Genomic DNA, 22,736 nt, shown 5'->3' with positions numbered 1-22,736 from the left:
CAGTGAGAGTCTGGCAGTGTCTCCTGACAGTGAGAGCCTGACAGTGTCTCCTGAAGTGAGAACCTGACAGTGTCTCCTGACAGTGAGAACCTGACAGTGTCTCCTGAAGTGAGAACCTGACAGTGTCTCCTGACAGTGAGAGCCTGACAGTGGGAGCCTGACAGTGAGAGCCTGACAGTGTCTCCTGACAGTGAGAGTCTGACAGTGAGAGCCTGACAGTGAGAGCCTGACAGTGAGAGCCTGCCAGTGAGAGCCTGACAGTGTCTCCTGACAGTGAGAGCCTGACAGTGAGAGCCTGACAGTGAGAGCCTGCCAGTGAGAGCCTGACAGTAAGAGCCTGACAGTGTCTCCTGAAGTGAGAACCTGACAGTGTCTCCTGACAGTGAGAGCCTGACAGTGAGAGCCTGACAGTGAGAGCCTGACAGTGAGAGCCTGACAGTGAGAGTCTGGCAGTGTCTCCTGACAGTGGGAGCCTGACAGTGAGAGCCTGACAGTGAGAGCCTGACAGTGAGAGCCTGCCAGTGAGAGCCTGACAGTGGGAGCCTGACAGTGAGAGCCTGACAGTGTCTCCTGACAGTGAGAGCCTGACAGTGAGAGCCTGACAGTGAGAGCCTGACAGTGTCTCCTGACAGTGAAAACCTGACAGTGTCTCCTGACAGTGAGAGCCTGACAGTGAGAGCCTGACAGTGAGAGCCTGACAGTGAGAGCCTGACAGTGTCTCCTGACAGTGAGAGTCTGACAGTGAGAGTCTGACAGTGAGAGCCTGACAGTGAGAGCCTGACAGTGAGAGCCTGCCAGTGAGAGCCTGACAGTGTCTCCTGACAGTGAGAGCCTGACAGTGAGAGCCTGACAGTGAGAGCCTGCCAGTGAGAGCCTGACAGTAAGAGCCTGACAGTGTCTCCTGAAGTGAGAACCTGACAGTGTCTCCTGACAGTGAGAGCCTGACAGTGAGAGCCTGACAGTGTCTCCTGACAGTGAGAGCCTGACAGTGAGAGCCTGACAGTGAGAGCCTGACAGTGAGAGCCTGACAGTGAGAGCCTGACAGTGAGAGTCTGGCAGTGTCTCCTGACAGTGGGAGCCTGACAGTGAGAGCCTGACAGTGAGAGCCTGACAGTGAGAGCCTGCCAGTGAGAGCCTGACAGTGAGAGCCTGACAGTGGGAGCCTGACAGTGAGAGCCTGACAGTGTCTCCTGACAGTGAGAGCCTGACAGTGAGAGCCTGACAGTGAGAGCCTGACAGTGTCTCCTGACAGTGAAAACCTGACAGTGTCTCCTGACAGTGAGAGCCTGACAGTGAGAGCCAGACAGTGTCTCCTGCCAGTGTGAACCTGACAGTGTCTCCTGACAGTGAGCGCCTGACAGTGAGAGCCTGACAGTGAGAGCCTGACAGTGAGAGCCTGACAGTGAGAACCTGACAGCGAGAGCCTGACAGTGTCTCCTGACAGTGAGAGCCTGACAGTGAGAGCCTGACAGTGAGAGTCTGACAGTGAGAACCTGACAGTGTCTCCTGACAGTGTCTCCTGACAGTGAGAGCCTGACAGTGAGAGCCTGAAAATGAGAGCCTGACAGTGAGAGCCTGACAGTGAGAGCCTGACAGTGTCTCCTGACAGTGAGAGCCTGACAGTGTCTCCTGACAGTGAGAGCCTGACAGTGTCTCCTGAGAGTGAAAGCCTGACAGTGTCTCCTGAAGTGAGAACCTGACAGTGTCTCCTGACAGTGAGAGCCTGACAGTGTCTCCTGAAGTGAGTACCTGACAGTGTCTCCTGACAGTGAGAGCCTGACAGTGAGAGCCTGACAGTGAGAGCCTGACAGTGAGAGCCTGACAGTGTCTCCTGACAGTGAGAACCTGACAGTGTCTCCTGACAGTGGGAGCCTGACAGTGAGAGCCTGACAGTGAGAGCCTGACAGTGAGAGCCTGACAGTGTCTCCTGACAGTGAGAGCCTGACAGTGAGAGCCTGACAGTGTCTCCTGACAGTGAGAGCATGACAGTGAGAGCCTGACAGTGAGAGCCTGACAGTGAGAGCCTGACAGTGAGAGCCTGCCAGTGATAGCCTGCCAGTGAGAGCCTGACAGTGAGAGCCAGACAGTGTCTCCTGCCAGTGTGAACCTGACAGTGTCTCCTGACAGTGAGAGCCTGACAGCGAGAGCCTGACAGTGAGAGCCTGACAGTGAGAGCCTGACAGTGAGAGCCTGACAGTGTCTCCTGACAGTGAGAGCCTGACAGTGAGATCCTGACAGTGAGAGCCTGACAGTGAGAGTCTGGCAGTGTCTCCTGACAGTGAGAGCCTGACAGTGTCTCCTGAAGTGAGAACCTGACAGTGTCTCCTGACAGTGAGAACCTGACAGTGTCTCCTGAAGTGAGAACCTGACAGTGTCTTCTGACAGTGAGAGCCTGACAGTGGGAGCCTGACAGTGAGAGCCTGACAGTGTCTCCTGACAGTGAGAGCCTGACAGTGAGAGCCTGACAGTGAGAGCCTGACAGTGTCTCCTGACAGTGAGAACCTGACAGTGTCTCCGGACAGTGAGAGCCTGACAGTGAGAGCCTGACAGTGAGAGCCTGACAGTGTCTCCTGACAGTATGAACCTGACAGTGAGAGCCTGACAGTGAGAGCCTGACAGTGAGAGCCTGACAGCAAGAGCCTGGCAGTGAGAGCCTGACAGTGAGAGCCTGACAGTGAGAGCCTGACAGTGAGAGCCTGACAGTGTCTCCTGCCAGTGAGAGCCTGACAGTGTCTCCTGACAGTGTGAACCTGACAGTGTCTCCTGCCAGTGAGAGCCTGACAGTGAGAGCCAGACAGTGTCTCCTGCCAGTGTGAACCTGACAGTGTCTCCTGACAGTGAGCGCCTGACAGTGAGAGCCTGACAGTGAGAGCCTGACAGTGAGAGCCTGACAGTGAGAACCTGACAGCGAGAGCCTGACAGTGTCTCCTGACAGTGAGAGCCTGACAGTGAGAGCCTGACAGTGAGAGTCTGACAGTGAGAACCTGACAGTGTCTCCTGACAGTGTCTCCTGACAGTGAGAGCCTGACAGTGAGAGCCTGAAAATGAGAGCCTGACAGTGAGAGCCTGACAGTGAGAGCCTGACAGTGTCTCCTGACAGTGAGAGCCTGACAGTGTCTCCTGACAGTGAGAGCCTGACAGTGTCTCCTGAGAGTGAAAGCCTGACAGTGTCTCCTGAAGTGAGAACCTGACAGTGTCTCCTGACAGTGAGAGCCTGACAGTGTCTCCTGAAGTGAGTACCTGACAGTGTCTCCTGACAGTGAGAGCCTGACAGTGAGAGCCTGACAGTGAGAGCCTGACAGTGAGAGCCTGACAGTGTCTCCTGACAGTGAGAACCTGACAGTGTCTCCTGACAGTGGGAGCCTGACAGTGAGAGCCTGACAGTGAGAGCCTGACAGTGAGAGCCTGACAGTGTCTCCTGACAGTGAGAGCCTGACAGTGAGAGCCTGACAGTGTCTCCTGACAGTGAGAGCATGACAGTGAGAGCCTGACAGTGAGAGCCTGACAGTGAGAGCCTGACAGTGAGAGCCTGCCAGTGATAGCCTGCCAGTGAGAGCCTGACAGTGAGAGCCTGACAGTGTCTCCTGACAATGAGAGCCTGACAGTGAGAGCCTGACAGTGTCTCCTGACAGTGTCTCCTGACAGTGAGAGCCTGACAGTGAGAGCCTGACAGTGAGAGCCTGACAGTGAGAACCTGACAGTGAGAGCCTGACAGTGAGAGTCTGACAGTGAGAACCTGACAGTGTCTACTGACAGTGAGAACCTGACAGTGTCTACTGACAGTGAGAACCTGACAGTGAGAGCCTGACAGTGTCTCCTGACAGTGAGAGCCTGACAGCGAGAGCCTGACAGTGAGAGCCTGACAGTGAGAGCCTGACAGTGAGAGCCTGACAGTGAGAACCTGACAGCGAGAGCCTGACAGTGTCTCCTGACAGTGAGAGCCTGACAGTGAGATCCTGACAGTGAGAGCCTGACAGTGAGAGTCTGGCAGTGTCTCCTGACAGTGAGAGCCTGACAGTGTCTCCTGAAGTGAGAACCTGACAGTGTCTCCTGACAGTGAGAACCTGACAGTGTCTCCTGAAGTGAGAACCTGACAGTGTCTCCTGACAGTGAGAGCCTGACAGTGGGAGCCTGACAGTGAGAGCCTGACAGTGTCTCCTGACAGTGAGAGTCTGACAGTGAGAGCCTGACAGTGAGAGCCTGACAGTGAGAGCCTGCCAGTGAGAGCCTGACAGTGTCTCCTGACAGTGAGAGCCTGACAGTGAGAGCCTGACAGTGAGAGCCTGCCAGTGAGAGCCTGACAGTAAGAGCCTGACAGTGTCTCCTGAAGTGAGAACCTGACAGTGTCTCCTGACAGTGAGAGCCTGACAGTGAGAGCCTGACAGTGAGAGCCTGACAGTGAGAGCCTGACAGTGAGAGTCTGGCAGTGTCTCCTGACAGTGGGAGCCTGACAGTGAGAGCCTGACAGTGAGAGCCTGACAGTGAGAGCCTGCCAGTGAGAGCCTGACAGTGAGAGCCTGACAGTGGGAGCCTGACAGTGAGAGCCTGACAGTGTCTCCTGACAGTGAGAGCCTGACAGTGAGAGCCTGACAGTGAGAGCCTGACAGTGTCTCCTGACAGTGAAAACCTGACAGTGTCTCCTGACAGTGAGAGCCTGACAGTGAGAGCCTGACAGTGAGAGCCTGACAGTGAGAGCCTGACAGTGTCTCCTGACAGTGAGAGTCTGACAGTGAGAGTCTGACAGTGAGAGCCTGACAGTGAGAGCCTGACAGTGAGAGCCTGCCAGTGAGAGCCTGACAGTGTCTCCTGACAGTGAGAGCCTGACAGTGAGAGCCTGACAGTGAGAGCCTGCCAGTGAGAGCCTGACAGTAAGAGCCTGACAGTGTCTCCTGAAGTGAGAACCTGACAGTGTCTCCTGACAGTGAGAGCCTGACAGTGAGAGCCTGACAGTGTCTCCTGACAGTGAGAGCCTGACAGTGAGAGCCTGACAGTGAGAGCCTGACAGTGAGAGCCTGACAGTGAGAGCCTGACAGTGAGAGTCTGGCAGTGTCTCCTGACAGTGGGAGCCTGACAGTGAGAGCCTGACAGTGAGAGCCTGACAGTGAGAGCCTGCCAGTGAGAGCCTGACAGTGAGAGCCTGACAGTGGGAGCCTGACAGTGAGAGCCTGACAGTGTCTCCTGACAGTGAGAGCCTGACAGTGAGAGCCTGACAGTGAGAGCCTGACAGTGTCTCCTGACAGTGAAAACCTGACAGTGTCTCCTGACAGTGAGAGCCTGACAGTGAGAGCCTGACAGTGAGAGCCTGACAGTGAGAGCCTGACAGTGTCTCCTGACAGTGAGAGTCTGACAGTGAGAGTCTGACAGTGAGAGCCTGACAGTGAGAGCCTGACAGTGAGAGCCTGACAGTGAGAGCCTGACAGTGAGAGCCTGCCAGTGAGAGCCTGACAGTGTCTCCTGACAGTGAGAGCCTGACAGTGAGAGCCTGACAGTGAGAGCCTGCCAGTGAGAGCCTGACAGTAAGAGCCTGACAGTGTCTCCTGAAGTGAGAACCTGACAGTGTCTCCTGACAGTGAGAGCCTGACAGTGAGAGCCTGACAGTGTCTCCTGACAGTGAGATCCTGACAGTGAGAGCCTGACAGTGAGAGCCTGACAGTGAGAGCCTGACAGTGAGAGCCTGACTGTGAGAGTCTGGCAGTGTCTCCTGACAGTGGGAGCCTGACAGTGAGAGCCTGACAGTGAGAGCCTGACAGTGAGAATCTGACAGTGTCTCCTGACAGTGAGAGCCTGACAGTGTCTCCTGACATTGAGAGCCTGACAGTGAGAGCCTGACAGTGAGAGCCTGCCAGTGAGAGCCTGACAGTGAGAGCCTGCCAGTGAGAGCCTGACAGTGTCTCCTGACAGTGAGAGCCTGACAGTGAGAGCCTGACAGTGAGATCCTGACAGTGAGAGCCTGACAGTGAGAGTCTGGCAGTGTCTCCTGACAGTGAGAGCCTGACAGTGTCTCCTGAAGTGAGAACCTGACAGTGTCTCCTGACAGTGAGAACCTGACAGTGTCTCCTGAAGTGAGAACCTGACAGTGTCTCCTGACAGTGAGAACCTGACAGTGTCTCCTGACAGTGAGAGCCTGACAGTGAGAGCCTGACAGTGAGAGCCTGACAGTGAGAGCCTGCCAGTGAGAGCCTGACAGTGTCTCCTGACAGTGAGAGCCTGACAGTGAGAGCCTGACAGTGAGAGCCTGCCAGTGAGAGCCTGACAGTGAGAGCCTGACAGTGAGAGCCTGCCAGTGATAGCCTGCCAGTGAGAGCCTGACAGTGAGAGCCTGACAGTGTCTCCTGACAATGAGAGCCCGACAGTGAGAGCCTGACAGTGTCTCCTGACAGTGAGAGCCTGACAGTGAGAGCCTGACAGTGTCTCCTGACAGTGAGAGCCTGACAGTGAGAGCCTGACAGTGTCTCCTGACTGACTGCTGGATGTCATTACAATATTACATCTTGTGTACCAAATGGCACCCTATTCCCTTTTTAGTGCAACTACTTTTGACTAGCGCTTGGGTCAAAAGTAGTGCACTACATAGGGAATAGGGTGCCATTTAAGACGTAGCCACAGACATGATAAAATACTGTGAATTGAAGGAAGTGGGCTTCTCAGAACGAGGCCTGTTCTTCATATACTGTGGAGGGAGTCTTACCATCATTGATGTCATTAGGTATTGGTATTTTGGGGGGAAGTGATGGTTACACCCACTGGGCACAGATGCCAGTTCAACGTCTAGTTTTGATTTACAATTGGTTTAGTTGTCAACTAACGTGAAATCAACCAAATAATTCCCCCTGTCATTGGCTTTAGGTTAAAAGTTGGATTCCCTTACGTTGATGACATTTTGAATATCCAATCAGTTTTCCATGTTGATTCACCAGCATTTTGTTTATGATGTGGAAACAATGTTGATTCAGTGGGTAGTCAATATGTTTGCATTTCATGTGCAGTTTAAAACTTCTTATGGCTGCAGGGGCAGTATTGAGTAGCTTGGATGAAAGGTGCCCAGAGGTGCCCAGATTAAACGGCCTGCTCCTCAGTCCCAGTTGCTAATATGTGCATATTATCATTAGTATTGGATAGAAAACACTGAATGATGTCTGTGAGTATAACAGAACTCATATGGCAGGCAAAAACCTGAGAAGAAATCCAAACAGGAAGTGGGAAATCTGAGGTTGGTCGATTTTCAACCCAGCCCCTATTGAAAACACAGTGGGATATGGATCAAGTTGCACTTCCTAGGGCTTCCACCAGATGTCAACCGTCTTTAGAAACTTGAATGAGACTTCTACTGTGTTGTGGAGCCGGAGGGGAGCTGTTTGAGTTAGTGGTCTGGCAGAGAGCCAGGTTCTGGTCACGCGCATTTCACATGAGAGCTACCTGCGTTCCATTGCTTCTTTACAGACATAGGAATTCTCCGGTTGGAACGTTATTGAAGATTCTTGATAACAACATCCTAAAGATTGATTCTATACTTAGTTTGACAAGTTTCTTCGACCTGTAATATAACCTTTTGAAGTTTTCGTCCGACATTTGGCTGGACCTGCACAAGCGTTTGGATTTGTGTACTAAACGCGCTAACAAAAGTAACTACTTGGACATAAATAATGGACATTATCGAACAAATCAAGCATTTATTGTGGAACTAGGATTCCTGGGAGTGCAGTCTAATGAAGATCGTCAAAGGTAAGGGAATATTTATAATGTGATTTCTGATATCTGTTGACTCCAACATGGCGGATAATTTTTTAACTTCTGAGTGCCGTCTCAGATTATTGCATGGTTTGCTTTTTCCGTCAATACTTTTTGAAATCTCACACAGTGGTTGCATTAAGAAGAGGTATATCTATATTTTCATGTCTAACAATTGTATTTATCGACATTTATAATGAGTATTTCTGTAAAATGATGTGGCTCTCTGCAATATCACCGGATGTTTTTGGAACTAGTGAACGTAACGTGCCAATGTATACTGAGATTTTTTTTATATAAATATGCACTTTATCAAACAAAACATACATGTATTGTGTAACATGAAGTCCTATGAGTGTCATCTGATGAAGATCATCAAAGGTTAGTGATTCATTTTATCTCTATTTGTGCTTTTTGTGATTCCTCTCTTTGGGTGGAAAAATGGCTGAATTTTTCTGTGAGTTTGTTGTGACCTAACATAATCGTTTGTGGTGCTGTCGCTGTAAAGCCTATTTGAAATCGGACACTGTGGTGGGATTAAATGTGGTGTGATTAAATATTTTTTTTAAATACCCAGATTTTTTGACAAATATTTGACAGTTGTATCTTAAAGCATAATTGAGAAATAAATCATTGAAGTTGGAACATTTGTGACATTTTAGGATTACCCAAGCCTTCTTGGCTTTACTGCTTATTCTGTAATATGAGTAGTATTTTACAATCTATTGTTGAACATAATATACTCTTCGGGCGTATCAAAGTTACAGACTGGGATCTCTGGTAGTTTTAGAGTAGCAGAGAATATTTTATACAGAAACATTGGCATAGTAGGCAATGTAACCAATCAAAACCCTCCTATTACTTGTGTCATTGCACATCCTGCAAATCACCAGCAGAGGGCAACCATTTTCAATCCATTTTCACATTCACTCTGTTGGTAATGCTTACAAATTGGATCATACACTGTATACGTACCCTGACAGTGGTGCGGCTGTCAAACGTAAAGGACTTGATCTGACCATTCTCCAGGAACACCTTCAGCACATTTGGTATGAGTAGCAAAGAGTCGTCCTTTAGCATTGTCTGTGAGAGAGAGACAGAGAGAGAGAGACAGAGAGGGTGGGCAGAAAGGGAGAGATGAAGAGAGGCAGAGAGAGAAAGAGAGGGAGAGAAAGAAAGAGAGAGAGTGAAAGAAAGAGAGGGAGGGAGAGAAAGAGAGAGAGGGAGGGAGAGAAAGAGAGAGAGGGAGGGAGAGAAAGAGAGAAACTGTAAAACCTGAGTGCCTCTTATAGCAGTAAGAAAGAGGCAATATGAGGTATCTGAGAAAAAAACTTAAAAGGTCAAAATCGCACATCAACATGGTACAGTACATCTAATAAACCCCAGAGTAGAGGATCAGGGCTATAATTGAATGGTGTTGGAAGTCCGTAACTGTGGAAAGTGCAGATAGAAGTACCTTCCATCTAAAAGCAGTTAGAGAAGGAACCAGACTGGAGCTTCCACAGTGCAATGGGGGAGCAATACCTTATTTGAACCGGGGCAGCCTGAATCTCTGCTTTAGAAACCCTGCCTGGATATATTGTGCTGTGATCAAAGAGAAGCTGATTACATTTCCTCAATACATCCATTTAATATGTATGTGTCGGTGTTGCGAGTACAATTGGTAGCTAGCTGGCTGAATAGACTATAAAGTGCAGTGGTTACGTAGGCCAGGGAACTGCAGGAGGCCTGATGACTCAAGGTTATTATGCTTTTATCAGCCACTCATCAGAAAAGTTTCCTCTGCTGGAGTTGAATTCAGTCCAGGTAGGGAGATGGTGCGTGACAGGTATTCACTCTTCCCGGAGGTACTGTGACTAGGAGGGTGAATGAGGTAAGTGGAGAGAGTTGGTGACTCAAAGCCCCAGTCACACACCCACATCATCCATTGCTGGTCTGAAAACCACTTAGAGAACAGAGAGAGAGGAGGATGGGGAAGATGTACAGTATAGCCCCTCACAGTTACAGTATAGCCCCTCACAGTTACAGTATAGCCCCTCACAGTTCTGTATAGCCCCTCACAGTTACAGTATAGCCCCTCACAGTTCTGTATAGCCCCTCACAGTTACGGTATAGCCCCTCACAGTTCTGTATAGCCCCTCACAGTTACAGTATAGCCCCTCACAGTTCTGTATAGCCCCTCACAGTTACAGTATAGCCCCTCACAGTTACAGTATAGCCCCTCACAGCTACAGTATAGCCCCTCACAGTTACAGTATAGCCCCTCACAGCTACAGTATAGCCCCTCACAGCTACAGTATAGCCCCTCACAATTATCGTATAGCCCCTCACAGTTACAGTATAGCCCCTCACATTTATAGTATAGCCCCTCACAGTTACAGTATAGCCCCTCACAGCTACAGTATAGCCCCTCACATTTATAGTATAGCCCCTCACAGTTACAGTATAGCCCCTCACAGCTACAGTATAGCCCCTCACAGTTACAGTATAGCCTCTCACAGTTACAGTATAGCCCCCTCACAGTTACAGTATAGCCCCTCACAGCTACAGTATTGCCGCTCACTGCTACAATCGTTTCGGGAAAGTATTCAGACCCCTATGCTTTCAGGATTTCATCAAGAATCTCTCTGTACTTTGCTCCGTTCATCTTTCCCTCGATTCTGATTAGTCTCACAGTCCCTGCTGCTGAAAAACATCCCCACAGCTTGATACTGCCGCCACCATGCTTCACCGTAGGGTTGGTGCCACCACCATGCTTCACCGTAGGGATGCTGCCACCACCATGCTTCAGCGTAGGGATGGTGCCAGGTTTCCTCCAGACGTCACGTGTGGCATTCAGGCCAAAGAGTTCCATCTTGGTTTCATCAGACCAGAGAATCTTGTTTCTCATGGTCTGAGAGTCCTTTAGGTGCCTTTTGGCAAACTCCAAGCGGGCTGTCATGTGTGTTTTGCTGAGGAGTGGCTTCCGTCTGGCCACTCTACCATAAAGGCCTGATTGGTGGAGTGCTGCAGAGATGGTTGTCCTTCTGAAAGGTTTTCCCATCTCCAGAGAGGAACTCTAGAGCTGTGTCGGAGTGACCATCGGGTTCTTGGTCACCTCCTTGACCAAGAACCTTCTCCCCCGACTGCTCAGTTTGGCCAGCAAGCCAGCTCTAGAAAGAGTCTTGGTGGTTCCAAACTTCTTCCATTTAAGAACGATGGAGGCCACTGTGTTCTTGGGGACCTTCAATGCTGCAAACATTTTTTGGTACCCTTCCCCAGATCTGTGCCTTGACACAATCCTGTCACGGAGCTCTACGGACAATTCCTTCAACCTCATGGCTTGGTTCTTGCTCTGACATACATGTCAACTGTGTGCCTTTCCAAATCATGTCCAATCAATTGAATTTAGCACTGATGGATTCCAATCAAGTTGTAGAAACATCTCAAGGATGATCAATGGAAACATGATGCACCTGAGCTCAATTTCGAGTCTTCTAGCAAAGGGTCTGAATACTTATGTAAATAAGGTATTTGTTTTTTTTATATATAAAATTGCAAACATTTCTAAAAACCTGTTTTCGTTTAGTCATTTTGGGGTATTTTGTGTAGATTGGCGAGTATTATTATTTTTTAATCCATTTTAGATTTAGCTTATAACGTAATTATAATGTAATTATAACGTAATTATAACGTAACAAAATGTGAAAAAGAGAAGGCGTCTGAATGCTTTCCAAATGCAGTGTAGGTGGCTTAGCGGTGAAGAGCTTTGGGCCAGTAACCGAAAAGTTACAAATCTGCCAATGTGCCCTTGAGCAAGGCACTTAACCCTAATTTCTTCTCTAATTCACTCTGGATAAGAGCATCTGTTGAATGACAAAAATTTAATAATATTGAACAATTATATGATGAGAGGTAATGAAATGAATCCTTCAGTAAATGTGAGCATCATTTAGAATAGTCTGACAACCCTACAGATTTATCCACTACAGATGTATCCACTACAGATGTATCAAGTACAGATGTATCAACTACAGATGTATCCCACTACAGATGTATCCACTACAGATGTATCAACTACAGATGTATCCCACTACAGATGTATCCACTACAGATGTATCAAGTACAGATGTATCAACTACAGATGTATCAACTACAGATGTATCCACTACAGATGTATCCACTACAGATGTATCAACTACAGATGTATCAACTACAGATGTATCCACTACAGATGTATCCACTACAGATGTATCCACTACAGATGTATCCCACTACAGATGTATCCCACTATAGATGTATCACCTACAGATGTATCAACTACAGATGTATCCACTACAGATGTATCCACTACAGATGTATCACCTACAGATGTATCAACTACAGATGTATCCACTACAGATGTATCCACTACAGATATATCAAGTACAGATGTATCAAATACAGATGTATCAACTACAGATGTATCCACTACAGATGTATCAACTACAGATGTATCCACTACAGATGTATCCACTACAGATGTATCAACTACAGATGTATCCACTACAGATGTATCCACTACAGATATATCAAGTACAGATGTATCAAATACAGATGTATCACCTACAGATGTATCCACTACAGATGTATCCACTACAGATGTATCCACTACAGATGTATCAACTACAGATGTATCCACTACAGATGTATCCACTACAGATGTATCACCTACAGATGTATCAACTACAGATGTATCCACTACAGATGTATCCACTACAGATATATCAAGTACAGATGTATCAAATACAGATGTATCAACTACAGATGTATCCACTACAGATGTATCCACTACAGATGTATCCACTACAGATGTATCAACTACAGATGTATCCACTACAGATGTATCCACTACAGATGTATCCACATAAGATGTATCCACATAAGATGTATCCACATAAGATGTCAGCCAGGCTACACTCCTACAAAAAAGACACTATCTAGAGCCTAAAAGGGTTATTCGGCTGTCCCCGTAGGATAACTTTTTTAGATCCAGGTGGAACCATTTTTGGTTCAAGGGAGAACTCTTTTGGTTCCTGGTAGAACCCTTTTGGGTTCCATGTGAAACTCTTTCCACGGAGGGTTGTACATGGAACCCAAAAGGCTTCTCCTATGGGGACAGCCAAAGAACCCTTTTGGAACCCTTTGGAACCCTTTTTTCTAAGAGTGTAGTTTAGAATTCCTCCTAGTCCACCGTGGCTTCTCTCTAGAACCAGAGGGAAATGATGGTGGCAGAAGTAAAGGTTGAATTTAGCATAACAGGCTGTGCTGTGTGACCCGAGTGTGGAGCAGAGCAGTGCAGGCAGGGCTGTCTCCCAAATGGCACCCTGTATCCTAAATGGCACCCTATTCCCTATATAGTGCCCCTGGCTCTCCTCAGAAGTATATACGGGCTCTGTTTTAGACGCAGCCATAGAGAAATGGAGCATTATGAGAGCCACAAGGGCTCCTTCCCAAATGGCACCCTATTCCCTACATAGAGCCCTATTGGCTCCTGTCAAAAGTGGTGCACTATGTAGGGAATAGGGTGCCATTTGGGATGCATCCATAGTAGATGTAGCCCTCATCTCTCTCTCCCTCTACGAAGATAAACTCCACATGCTCAGGTTAGGTGGTCTGCACTGATATGTAAGTCCAAACCAATCAATCCCCATTCCCAGCCTGATCCCAGGAGACGGATAGACATGATTAAACACTCTGCAGAAGGGGGATTGTTCGATCTTTACCAATCATACACCCAGGGGAGGAGGGGCATCTCTCTCTCCCTGTATCAGGCCTCCACCCAGGGGAGGAGGGGCATCTCTCTCTCCCTGTATCAGGCCTCCACCCAGGGAGGAGGAGCATCTCTCTCTCCCTGTATCAGGCCTCCACCCAGGGGAGGAGGAGCATCTCTCTCTCCCTGTATCAGGCCTCCACCCAGGGGAGGAGGAGCATCTCTCTCTCCCTGTATCAGGCCTCCACCCAGGGGAGGAGGAACATCTCTCTCTCCCTGTATCAGGCCTCCACCCAGTGGAGGAGGACCATCTCTCTCTCTATATATTTGTATAGGAGGGGTCTACATGCAGTCTAATCTAGGCTATAGGTGAGATCTATGGTATTATCATGTGTGTTATTGATCCCTCTTAGCCCCCAGGCTGCTGTGTGTGGGTGTGTGGGTGTGTGTACGTCATGCATGAGGGGATGCTTACTTTCCTGGTAATGAAAGGCCACGAGCCAGTAACTCTCCCGTTAGCTCCCCGCAAACTCATGTGTTAGAGGCTCCCCAGTTATCTCTCCTGTTAGAGGCTGACCAGTTATCTCTCCTGTTAGAGGCTCCCCAGTTACATCTTGTGTTAGAGGCTCCCCAGTTATCTATCCTGTTAGAGGCTCCCCAGTTAACTCTCATGTTAGAGGCTCCCCAGTTATCTCTCCTGTTAGAGGCTCCCCAGTTACCTCTCCTGTTAGAGGCTCCCCAGTTATCTCTTGTTTTAGAGGCTCCCCAGTTATCTCTCCTGTTAGAGGCTTCCCAGTTATCTCTCCTGTTAGATGCTTCCCAGTTATCTCTCCTGTTAGAGGCTCCCCAGTTATCTCTCCTGTTAGAGGCTTCCCAGTTATCTCTCCTGTTAGAGGCTCCCCAGTTATCTCTCCTGTTAGAGGCTGACCAGTTATCTCTCCTGTTAGAGGCTTCCCAGTTATCTCTCCTGTTAGAGGTTCCCCAGTTATATCTTGTGTTAGAGGCTCCCCAGTTATCTCTCCTGTTAGAGGCTGACTAGTTATCTCTCCTGTTAGAGGCTTCCCAGTTATATCTTTGGTTAGGGGCTCCCCAGTTATCTCTCCTGTTAGAGGCTGACTAGTTATCTCTCCTGTTAGAGGCTCCCCAGTTATATCTTGTGTTAGAGGCTCCCCAGTTATCTCTCCTGTTAGAGGCTTCCCAGTTATCTCTCCTGTTAGAGGCTTCCCAGTTATCTCTCCTGTTAGAGGCTCCCCAGTTATCTCTCCTGTTAGAGGCTTCCCAGTTATCTCTCCTGTTAGAGGCTCCCCAGTTATCTCTCCTGTTAGAGGCTGACCAGTTATCTCTCCTGTTAGAGGCTTCCCAGTTATCTCTCCTGTTAGAGGCTCCCCAGTTATATATTGTGTTAAAGGCTCCCCAGTTATCTCTCCTGTTAGAGGCTGACTAGTTATTTCTCCTGTTAGAGGTTTCCCAGTTATCTCTCCTGTTAGAGGCTCCCCAGTTATATCTTGTGTTAGAGGCTCCCCAGTTATCTCTCCTGTTAGAGGCTTCCCAGTTATCTCTCCTGTTAGAGGCTCCCCAGTTATATCTTGTGTTAGAGACTCCCCAGTTATCTCTCCTGTTAGAGGCTGACTAGTTATCTCTCCTGTTAGAGGCTCCCCAGTTATCTCTTGTGTTAGAGGCTCCCCAGTTATATCTTGTGTTAGAGGCTCCCCAGTTGTCTCTCCTGTTAGAGGCTTCCCATTTATCTCTCCTGTTAGAGGCTCCCAAGTTATATCTTGTGTTAGAGGCTCCCCAGTTATCTCTCCTGTTAGAGGCTGACTAGTTATCACTCCACCCCCCTGTGTGTGTTCCCTACAGGTTGTTGTTTTAGTTTAGGGAAACGTGTCCAGACTGGCAGGGAAATGTAAACTTGTGTACTCATTGATTCCACTCTTATGACTTGTTAGCAACACACACCAGGGCTGCATCCCACATGTCATCCTATTCCCTATTTAGTCATCTTATGCCCTTTTGACCAGGGCCCACAGTGCTCTGCACTATATAAATAATGCTATTTGGGATGCATAGAGATTATGTTGAAACCAAGCAGCTGAAGCCTAACTTGTTATTCATAAATTGCACAACAAGCTGTCAATAGGAACAGTGAGAGATAAGCTTGTTGGCTTCACTGTAGAGCCAACTTCTCTGGGCTTTGAGAAGAGAACTCAGCTTGCGTCCAAAATGGCACTATATTCCCTATATAGTGCACTACTTTTGACCAGGGCACATAGGGCTCTGGTCAGAAGTAGTGTCCTATGTAGGGAATAGGGTGCCATTCGGGACACTTATTCAGAGCTCAGAGACAGTAGGGAGAGGGCTTTCACAGCCCAGCAGGGACTTTACATGTCTGCTCTCAGCCAGCCTAACACTGTAACACTGCTGCTGCAGCTCAATTCAAAATGTGCCCAATGTTTAACAAACATCTTAGAAACAGTTTAGAGGCGCAACCTGTGCTATATCAGAGAGAGGGGACATCGATCTGGAGGACAACAATTTATAATCAAAAGCTGCACTGTGTTGGACCCAAGGCTGTTTTGTATGGTGCAGGTAGTCAGCTACCCAAAGAGGAAGAGGATGTTCAGCCATGTTTAATCAGCCGGGAGACAGGCCCAGACCCAAGGTAAAGAGAGAACAAATGAAAGAGAAAGTTTTAGAGAGAAGTGGAGAAAGAATGAATAGTGAGGGAAATTGGTTTAGAGAAAAATAGAAAGAGTATTAACTATTAAGAAAGCAAGAACAGCATAGAAGAAGACATAAATGGAGAGAGATGGAAAGAAGAGTGCAGGTGTGAGAGAAGGATCACCAGCAGAGTGGTACTTACTGAGTCTGGGTCACTGAAGGATCATCAGCAGAGTGGTACTTACTGAGTCTGGGTCACTGAAGGATCACCAGCAGAGTGGTACTTACTGAGTCTGGGTCACTGAAGGATCACCAGCAGAGTGGTACTTACTGAGTCTGGGTCACTGAAGGATCACCAGCAGAGTGGTACTTACTGAGTCTGGGTCACTGAAGGATCACCAGCAGAATGGTACTTACTGAGTCTGGGTCACTGAAGGATCACCAGCAGAGTGGTACTTACTGAGTCTGGGTCACTGAAGGATCACCAGCAGAGTGGTACTTAATGAGTCTGGGTCACTGAAGGATCACCAGCAGAGTGGTACTTACTGAGTCTGGGTCACTGAAGGATCACCAGCAGAGTGGTACTTACTGAGTCTGGGTCACTGAAGGATCACCAGTGGAGTGGTACTTACTGAGTCTGGGTCACTGAAGGATCATCAGCAGAGTGGTACTTACTGAGTCTGGGTCACTGAAGGATCACCAGCAGAGTGGTACTTAATGAGTCTGGGTCACTGAAGGATCATCAGCAGAGTGGTACTTACTGAGTCTGGGTCACTGAAGGATCATCAGCAGAGTGGTACTTACTGAGTCTGGGTCACTGAAGGATCACCAGCAGAGTGGTACTTACTGAGTCTGGGTCACTGAAGGATCATCAGCAGAGTGGTACTTACTGAGTCTGGGTCACTGAAGGATCACCAGCAGAGTGGTACTTACTGAGTCTGGGTCACTGAAGGATCATCAGCAGAGTGGTACTTACTGAGTCTGGGTCACTGAAGGATCATCAGCAGAGTGGTACTTACTGAGTCTGGGTCACTGAAGGATCACCAGTGGAGTGGTACTTACTGAGTCTGGGTCACTGAAGGATCATCAGCAGAGTGGTACTTACTGAGTCTGGGTCACTGAAGGATCACCAGCAGAGTGGTACTTACTGAGTCTGGGTCACTGAAGGATCATCAGCAGAGTGGTACTTACTGAGTCTGGGTCACTGAAGGATCATCAGCAGAGTGGTACTTACTGAGTCTGGGTCACTGAAGGATCACCAGCAGAGTGGTACTTACTGAGTCTGGGTCACTGAAGGATCATCAGCAGAGTGGTACTTACTGAGTCTGGGTCACTGAAGGACACTTGTTCTGAAAAGCGCACTTTGGGCGGGTTGGTTCTCAGATGGGCCTTCTTAGCTGCACTTATAAAGGCTGACTTAGGTGACTAGAAGAGAGGAAAGACAAAGACAGTTAGGGTTTATTAACGGCATTAACAATTCATATTAAGCAAATTAGAAACATTTTTATTACATTTTTTGCTTTGAAACCATATTGTCAAGTTTGGCAAAAACGTAAAAAATAATTGGGACGTTTTACATGAACGTTTAATTACATGCCTGGCTGAATATGAGTCTGTCATTACGAAGGCAACAAAAAGACTACTACGTGTTTGTGCATCATTTAACCTTTATTTAACTAGGCAAGTCAGTTAAGATCAAATTCTTATTTACAATGACGGCCTATGAACAGTGGGTTAACTGCCTTGTTCAGAACGACAGATTTTTGTCAGCTCGGGGATTCAATCTAGCAACCTTTCTATTACTGGCCCAAAGCTCTAACCACTAGGCTACCTGCCGCCCCAACAGTGCTTTTGAAACAGACTGTTGATACGAGAAATCCTCGTAGTACAGTTGCCATGCAGCCTATAGAGGTGATTGTGTTCAGTAGCACTACACTGGGAAGGGTTGTGGTTCTATGTGGAACCTTAATGACTCAAAGAACCCTTTGAGCCCAATGGTTATTTTAAGTAAAAAAAAAGGGTTTATTCTTTTTTTGTGATAATTAAAGGTTATGAAGTGATGTAAAGTACTTAAGTAAAAATACTTCATTTTATTTATTTATTTTATTTCACCTTTATTTAACCAGGTAGGCTAGTTGAGAACAAGTTCTCATTTGCAACTGCGACCTGGCCAAGATAAAGCGTAGCAATTCGACACATACAACAACACAGAGCTACACATGGAATAAACAAAACATACAGTCAATAATACAGTAGAACAAAAGAAAACAAAAAGTCTATATACAGTGAGTGCAAATGAGGTGAGTTAAGGAAATAAATAGGCCATGGTGGCGAAGTAATTACAATATAGCAATTAAACACTGGAATGGTAGATTGGCGAGTCGGCCCGAGAATTGAACCCTGTGGCACACCCATAGAGACTGTCAGAGGACCGGACAACAGTCCCTCCGATTTGACACACTGAACTCTATCAGAGAAGTAGTTGGTAAACCAGGCGAGGCAATCATTTGAGAAACCAAGGCTGTCGAGTCTGCCAATAAGAATGCTTTGATTGACAGAGTTGAAAGCCTTGGCCAGGTCGATGAATACGGCTGCACAGTAAATGTCTCTTATCGATGGCGGTTATGATGTCGTTTAGAACCTTGAGCGTGGCTGAGGTGCTCCCATGACCAGCTCTGAAACTAGATTGCATAGTGGAGAAGGTACGGTGGGATTCGAAATGGTCAGTAATCTGTTTGTTAACTTGGCTTTTGAAGACCTTAGAAAGACAGGGTAGGATAGATATAGGTCTGTAGCAGTTTGGGTCTAGAGTGTCACCCCCTATGAAGAGGGGGATGACCGCGGCAGCTTTCCAATCTTTGGGAATCTCAGACGATACGAAAGAGAGGTTGAACAGGCTAGTAATAGGGGGTGCAACAATTTCAGCAGATATTTTTTAGAAAGAGAGGGTCCAGATTGTCTAGCCTGGCTGATTTGTAGGGGTCCAGATTTTGCAGCTCTTTCAGAACATCAGCTATCTGGATTTGGGTAAAGGAGAAATGGTGGGGGCTTGGGCAGGTTGCTGTGGAGGGTACCGGGCAGTTGACAAGGGTAGGGGTAGCCAAGTAGAAAGCATGGCCAGCCGTAGCTAAATGCTTATTGAAATTCTCAATTATAGTGGATTTATCGGTGGTAGTACTTAAAGTCCTACTAAAGTCGTATTTTTGTTTATCTGTACGTTACTTTACTATTTATATTTTTGGCAACTTTAACTTCTATTCCACTACATTCCTAAAGAAAATAATGTACTTTTTACTCCATACATTTTCCCGGACACCCAAAAGTACTAGTTACATGTTGAATGTTTAGCAGGACAGGACAATGGTCCAATTCACACACTCATCAAGAGAACATCCCTGGTCATACCTACTGCCTCTGATCTGACCGACTCAATAAACACAAATTCTTCGCTTGTAAATTATGTCAGAGTGTTGGAGTGTGCCCCTGGTTATCTGTAAATGATGTCAGAGTGTTGGAGTGTGCCCCTGGCTATCTGTAAATGATGTCAGAGTGTTGGAGTGTGCCCCTGGCTATCTGTACATGATGTCAGAGTGTTGGAGTGTGCCCCTGGCTATCTGTAAATGATGTCAGAGTGTTGGAGTGGGCCCCTGGTTATCTGTAAATGATGTCAGAGTGTTGGAGTGTGCCCCTGGCTATCTGTAAATGATGTCAGAGTGTTGGAGTGTGCCCCTGGCTATCTGTACATGATGTCAGAGTGTTGGAGTGTGCCCCTGGCTATCTGTAAATGATGTCAGAGTGTTGGAGTGTGCCCCTGGCTATCTGTACATGATGTCAGAGTGTTGGAGTGTGCCCCTGGCTATCTGTACATGATGTCAGAGTGTTGGAGTGTGCCCCTGGCTATCTGTAAATGATGTCAGAGTGTTGTAGTGTGCCCCTGGCTATCTGTAAATGATGTCAGAGTGTTGTAGTGTGCCCCTGGCTATCTGTAAATGATGTCAGAGTGTTGTAGTGTGCCCCTGGCTATCTGTAAATGATGTCAGAGTGTTAGAGTGTGCCCGGGGCTATCTGTAAATGATGTCAGAGTGTTGGAGTGGGCCCCTGGCTATCTGTACATGATGTCAGAGTGTTGGAGTGTGCCCCTGGGTATCTGTAAATGATGTCAGAGTGTTGGAGTGTGCCCCTGGCTATCTGTAAATGATGTCAGAGTCTTGACGTGTGCCCCTGGCTATCTGTAAATGATGTCAGAGTGTTGGAGTGTGCCCCTGGCTATCTGTAAATGATGTCAGAGTGTTGGAGTGTGCCCCTGGCTATCTGTAAATGATGTCAGAGTGTTGGAGTGGGCCCCTGGCTATCTGTAAATGATGTCAGAGTGTTGGAGTGTGCCCCTGGGTATCTGTAAATGATGTCAGAGTGTTGGAGTGTGCCCCTGGCTATCTGTAAATGATGTCAGAGTCTTGACGTGTGCCCCTGGCTATCTGTAAATGATGTCAGAGTGTTGGAGTGTGCCCCTGGCTATCTGTAAATGATGTCAGAGTGTTGGAGTGTGCCCCTGGCTATCTGTAAATTATGTCAGAGTGTTGGAGTGTGCCCCTGGCTATCTGTAAATGATGTCAGAGTGTTGGAGTGGGCCCCTGGCTATCTGCAAATGATGTCAGAGTGTTGTAGTGTGCCCCTGGCTATCTGTAAATGATGTCAGAGTGTTGGAGTGTGCCCCTGGCTATCTGTAAATGATGTCAGAGTGTTGTAGTGTGCCCCTGGCTATCTGTAAATGATGTCAGAGTGTTGTAGTGTGCCCCTGGCTATCTGTAAATGATGTCAGAGTGTTAGAGTGTGCCCGGGGCTATCTGTAAATGATGTCAGAGTGTTGGAGTGGGCCCCTGGCTATCTGTACATGATGTCAGAGTGTTGGAGTGTGCCCCTGGGTATCTGTAAATGATGTCAGAGTGTTGGAGTGTGCCCCTGGCTATCTGTAAATGATGTCAGAGTCTTGACGTGTGCCCCTGGCTATCTGTAAATGATGTCAGAGTGTTGGAGTGTGCCCCTGGCTATCTGTAAATGATGTCAGAGTGTTGGAGTGTGCCCCTGGCTATCTGTAAATGATGTCAGAGTGTTGGAGTGGGCCCCTGGCTATCTGTAAATGATGTCAGAGTGTTGGAGTGTGCCCCTGGGTATCTGTAAATGATGTCAGAGTGTTGGAGTGTGCCCCTGGCTATCTGTAAATGATGTCAGAGTCTTGACGTGTGCCCCTGGCTATCTGTAAATGATGTCAGAGTGTTGGAGTGTGCCCCTGGCTATCTGTAAATGATGTCAGAGTGTTGGAGTGTGCCCCTGGCTATCTGTAAATGATGTCAGAGTGTTGGAGTGTGCCCCTGGCTATCTGTACATGATGTCAGAGTGTTGGAGTGGGCCCCTGGCTATCTGTAAATGATGTCAGAGTGTTGTAGTGTGCCCCTGGCTATCTGTAAATGATGTCAGAGTGTTGTAGTGTGCCCCTGGCTATCTGTAAATGATGTCAGAGTGTTAGAGTGTGCCCGGGGCTATCTGTAAATGATGTCAGAGTGTTGGAGTGGGCCCCTGGCTATCTGTACATGATGTCAGAGTGTTGGAGTGTGCCCCTGGGTATCTGTAAATGATGTCAGAGTGTTGGAGTGTGCCCCTGGATATCTGTAAATGATGTCAGAGTCTTGACGTGTGCCCCTGGCTATCTGTAAATGATGTCAGAGTGTTGGAGTGTGCCCCTGGCTATCTGTAAATGATGTCAGAGTGTTGGAGTGTGCCCCTGGCTATCTGTAAATGATGTCAGAGTGTTGGAGTGGGCCCCTGGCTATCTGTAAATGATGTCAGAGTGTTGGAGTGTGCCCCTGGGTATCTGTAAATGATGTCAGAGTGTTGGAGTGTGCCCCTGGTTATCTGTAAATGATGTCAGAGTCTTGACGTGTGCCCCTGGCTATCTGTAAATGATGTCAGAGTGTTGGAGTGTGCCCCTGGCTATCTGTAAATGATGTCAGAGTGTTGGAGTGTGCCCCTGGCTATCTGTAAATTATGTCAGAGTGTTGGAGTGTGCCCCTGGCTATCTGTAAATGATGTCAGAGTGTTGGAGTGGGCCCCTGGCTATCTGCAAATGATGTCAGAGTGTTGTAGTGTGCCCCTGGCTATCTGTAAATGATGTCAGAGTGTTGGAGTGGGCCCCTGGCTATCTGTAAATGATGTCAGAGTGTTGTAGTGTGCCCCTGGCTATCTGTAAATGATGTCAGTGTTGGAGTGTGCCCCTGGCTATCTGTAAATGATGTCAGAGTGTTGTAGTGTGCCCCTGGCTATCTGTAAATGATGTCAGAGTGTTGTAGTGTGCCCCTGGCTATCTGTAAATGATGTCAGAGTGTTGGAGCGTGCCCCTGGCTGCTATCTGTAAATGATGTCAGAGTGTTGGAGTGTGCCCCTGGCTATCTGTAAATGATGTCAGAGTGTTGGAGTGTGCCCCTGGCTATCTGTAAATGATGTCAGAGTGTTGGAGTGGGCCCCTGGATATCTGTAAATGATGTCAGAGTGTTGGAGTGTGCCCCTGGCTGCTATCTGTAAATGATGTCAGAGTGTTGTAGTGTGCCCCTGGCTATCTGTAAAT

General features: G+C 47.9%; 1 protein-coding gene across 1 annotated transcript in view; it reads right to left on the bottom strand.

The window, feature by feature from the left end:
• LOC109882840 (FERM and PDZ domain-containing protein 3) overlaps positions 1-22,736 on the bottom strand; it is a 48,337-nt gene that overhangs the window by 22,886 nt on the left and 2,715 nt on the right. The window contains exons 5-6 of the mRNA XM_031797264.1: positions 17,438-17,542; positions 8,704-8,811 (exon numbers count right to left, since the gene is read on the bottom strand). Of these exons, the coding sequence (XP_031653124.1) occupies positions 8,704-8,811; positions 17,438-17,542 (213 nt within the window). The remainder of the gene's footprint in view (positions 1-8,703; positions 8,812-17,437; positions 17,543-22,736) is intronic.

The sequence above is a fragment of the Oncorhynchus kisutch genome, linkage group LG19 (assembly GCF_002021735.2).
Source record: "Oncorhynchus kisutch isolate 150728-3 linkage group LG19, Okis_V2, whole genome shotgun sequence".
NCBI classification, from domain to species: domain Eukaryota; kingdom Metazoa; phylum Chordata; class Actinopteri; order Salmoniformes; family Salmonidae; genus Oncorhynchus; species Oncorhynchus kisutch.
The sequence above is the reverse complement of the archived record's forward strand: the minus strand, read 5'-3'. Positions and strand labels throughout refer to the sequence as shown.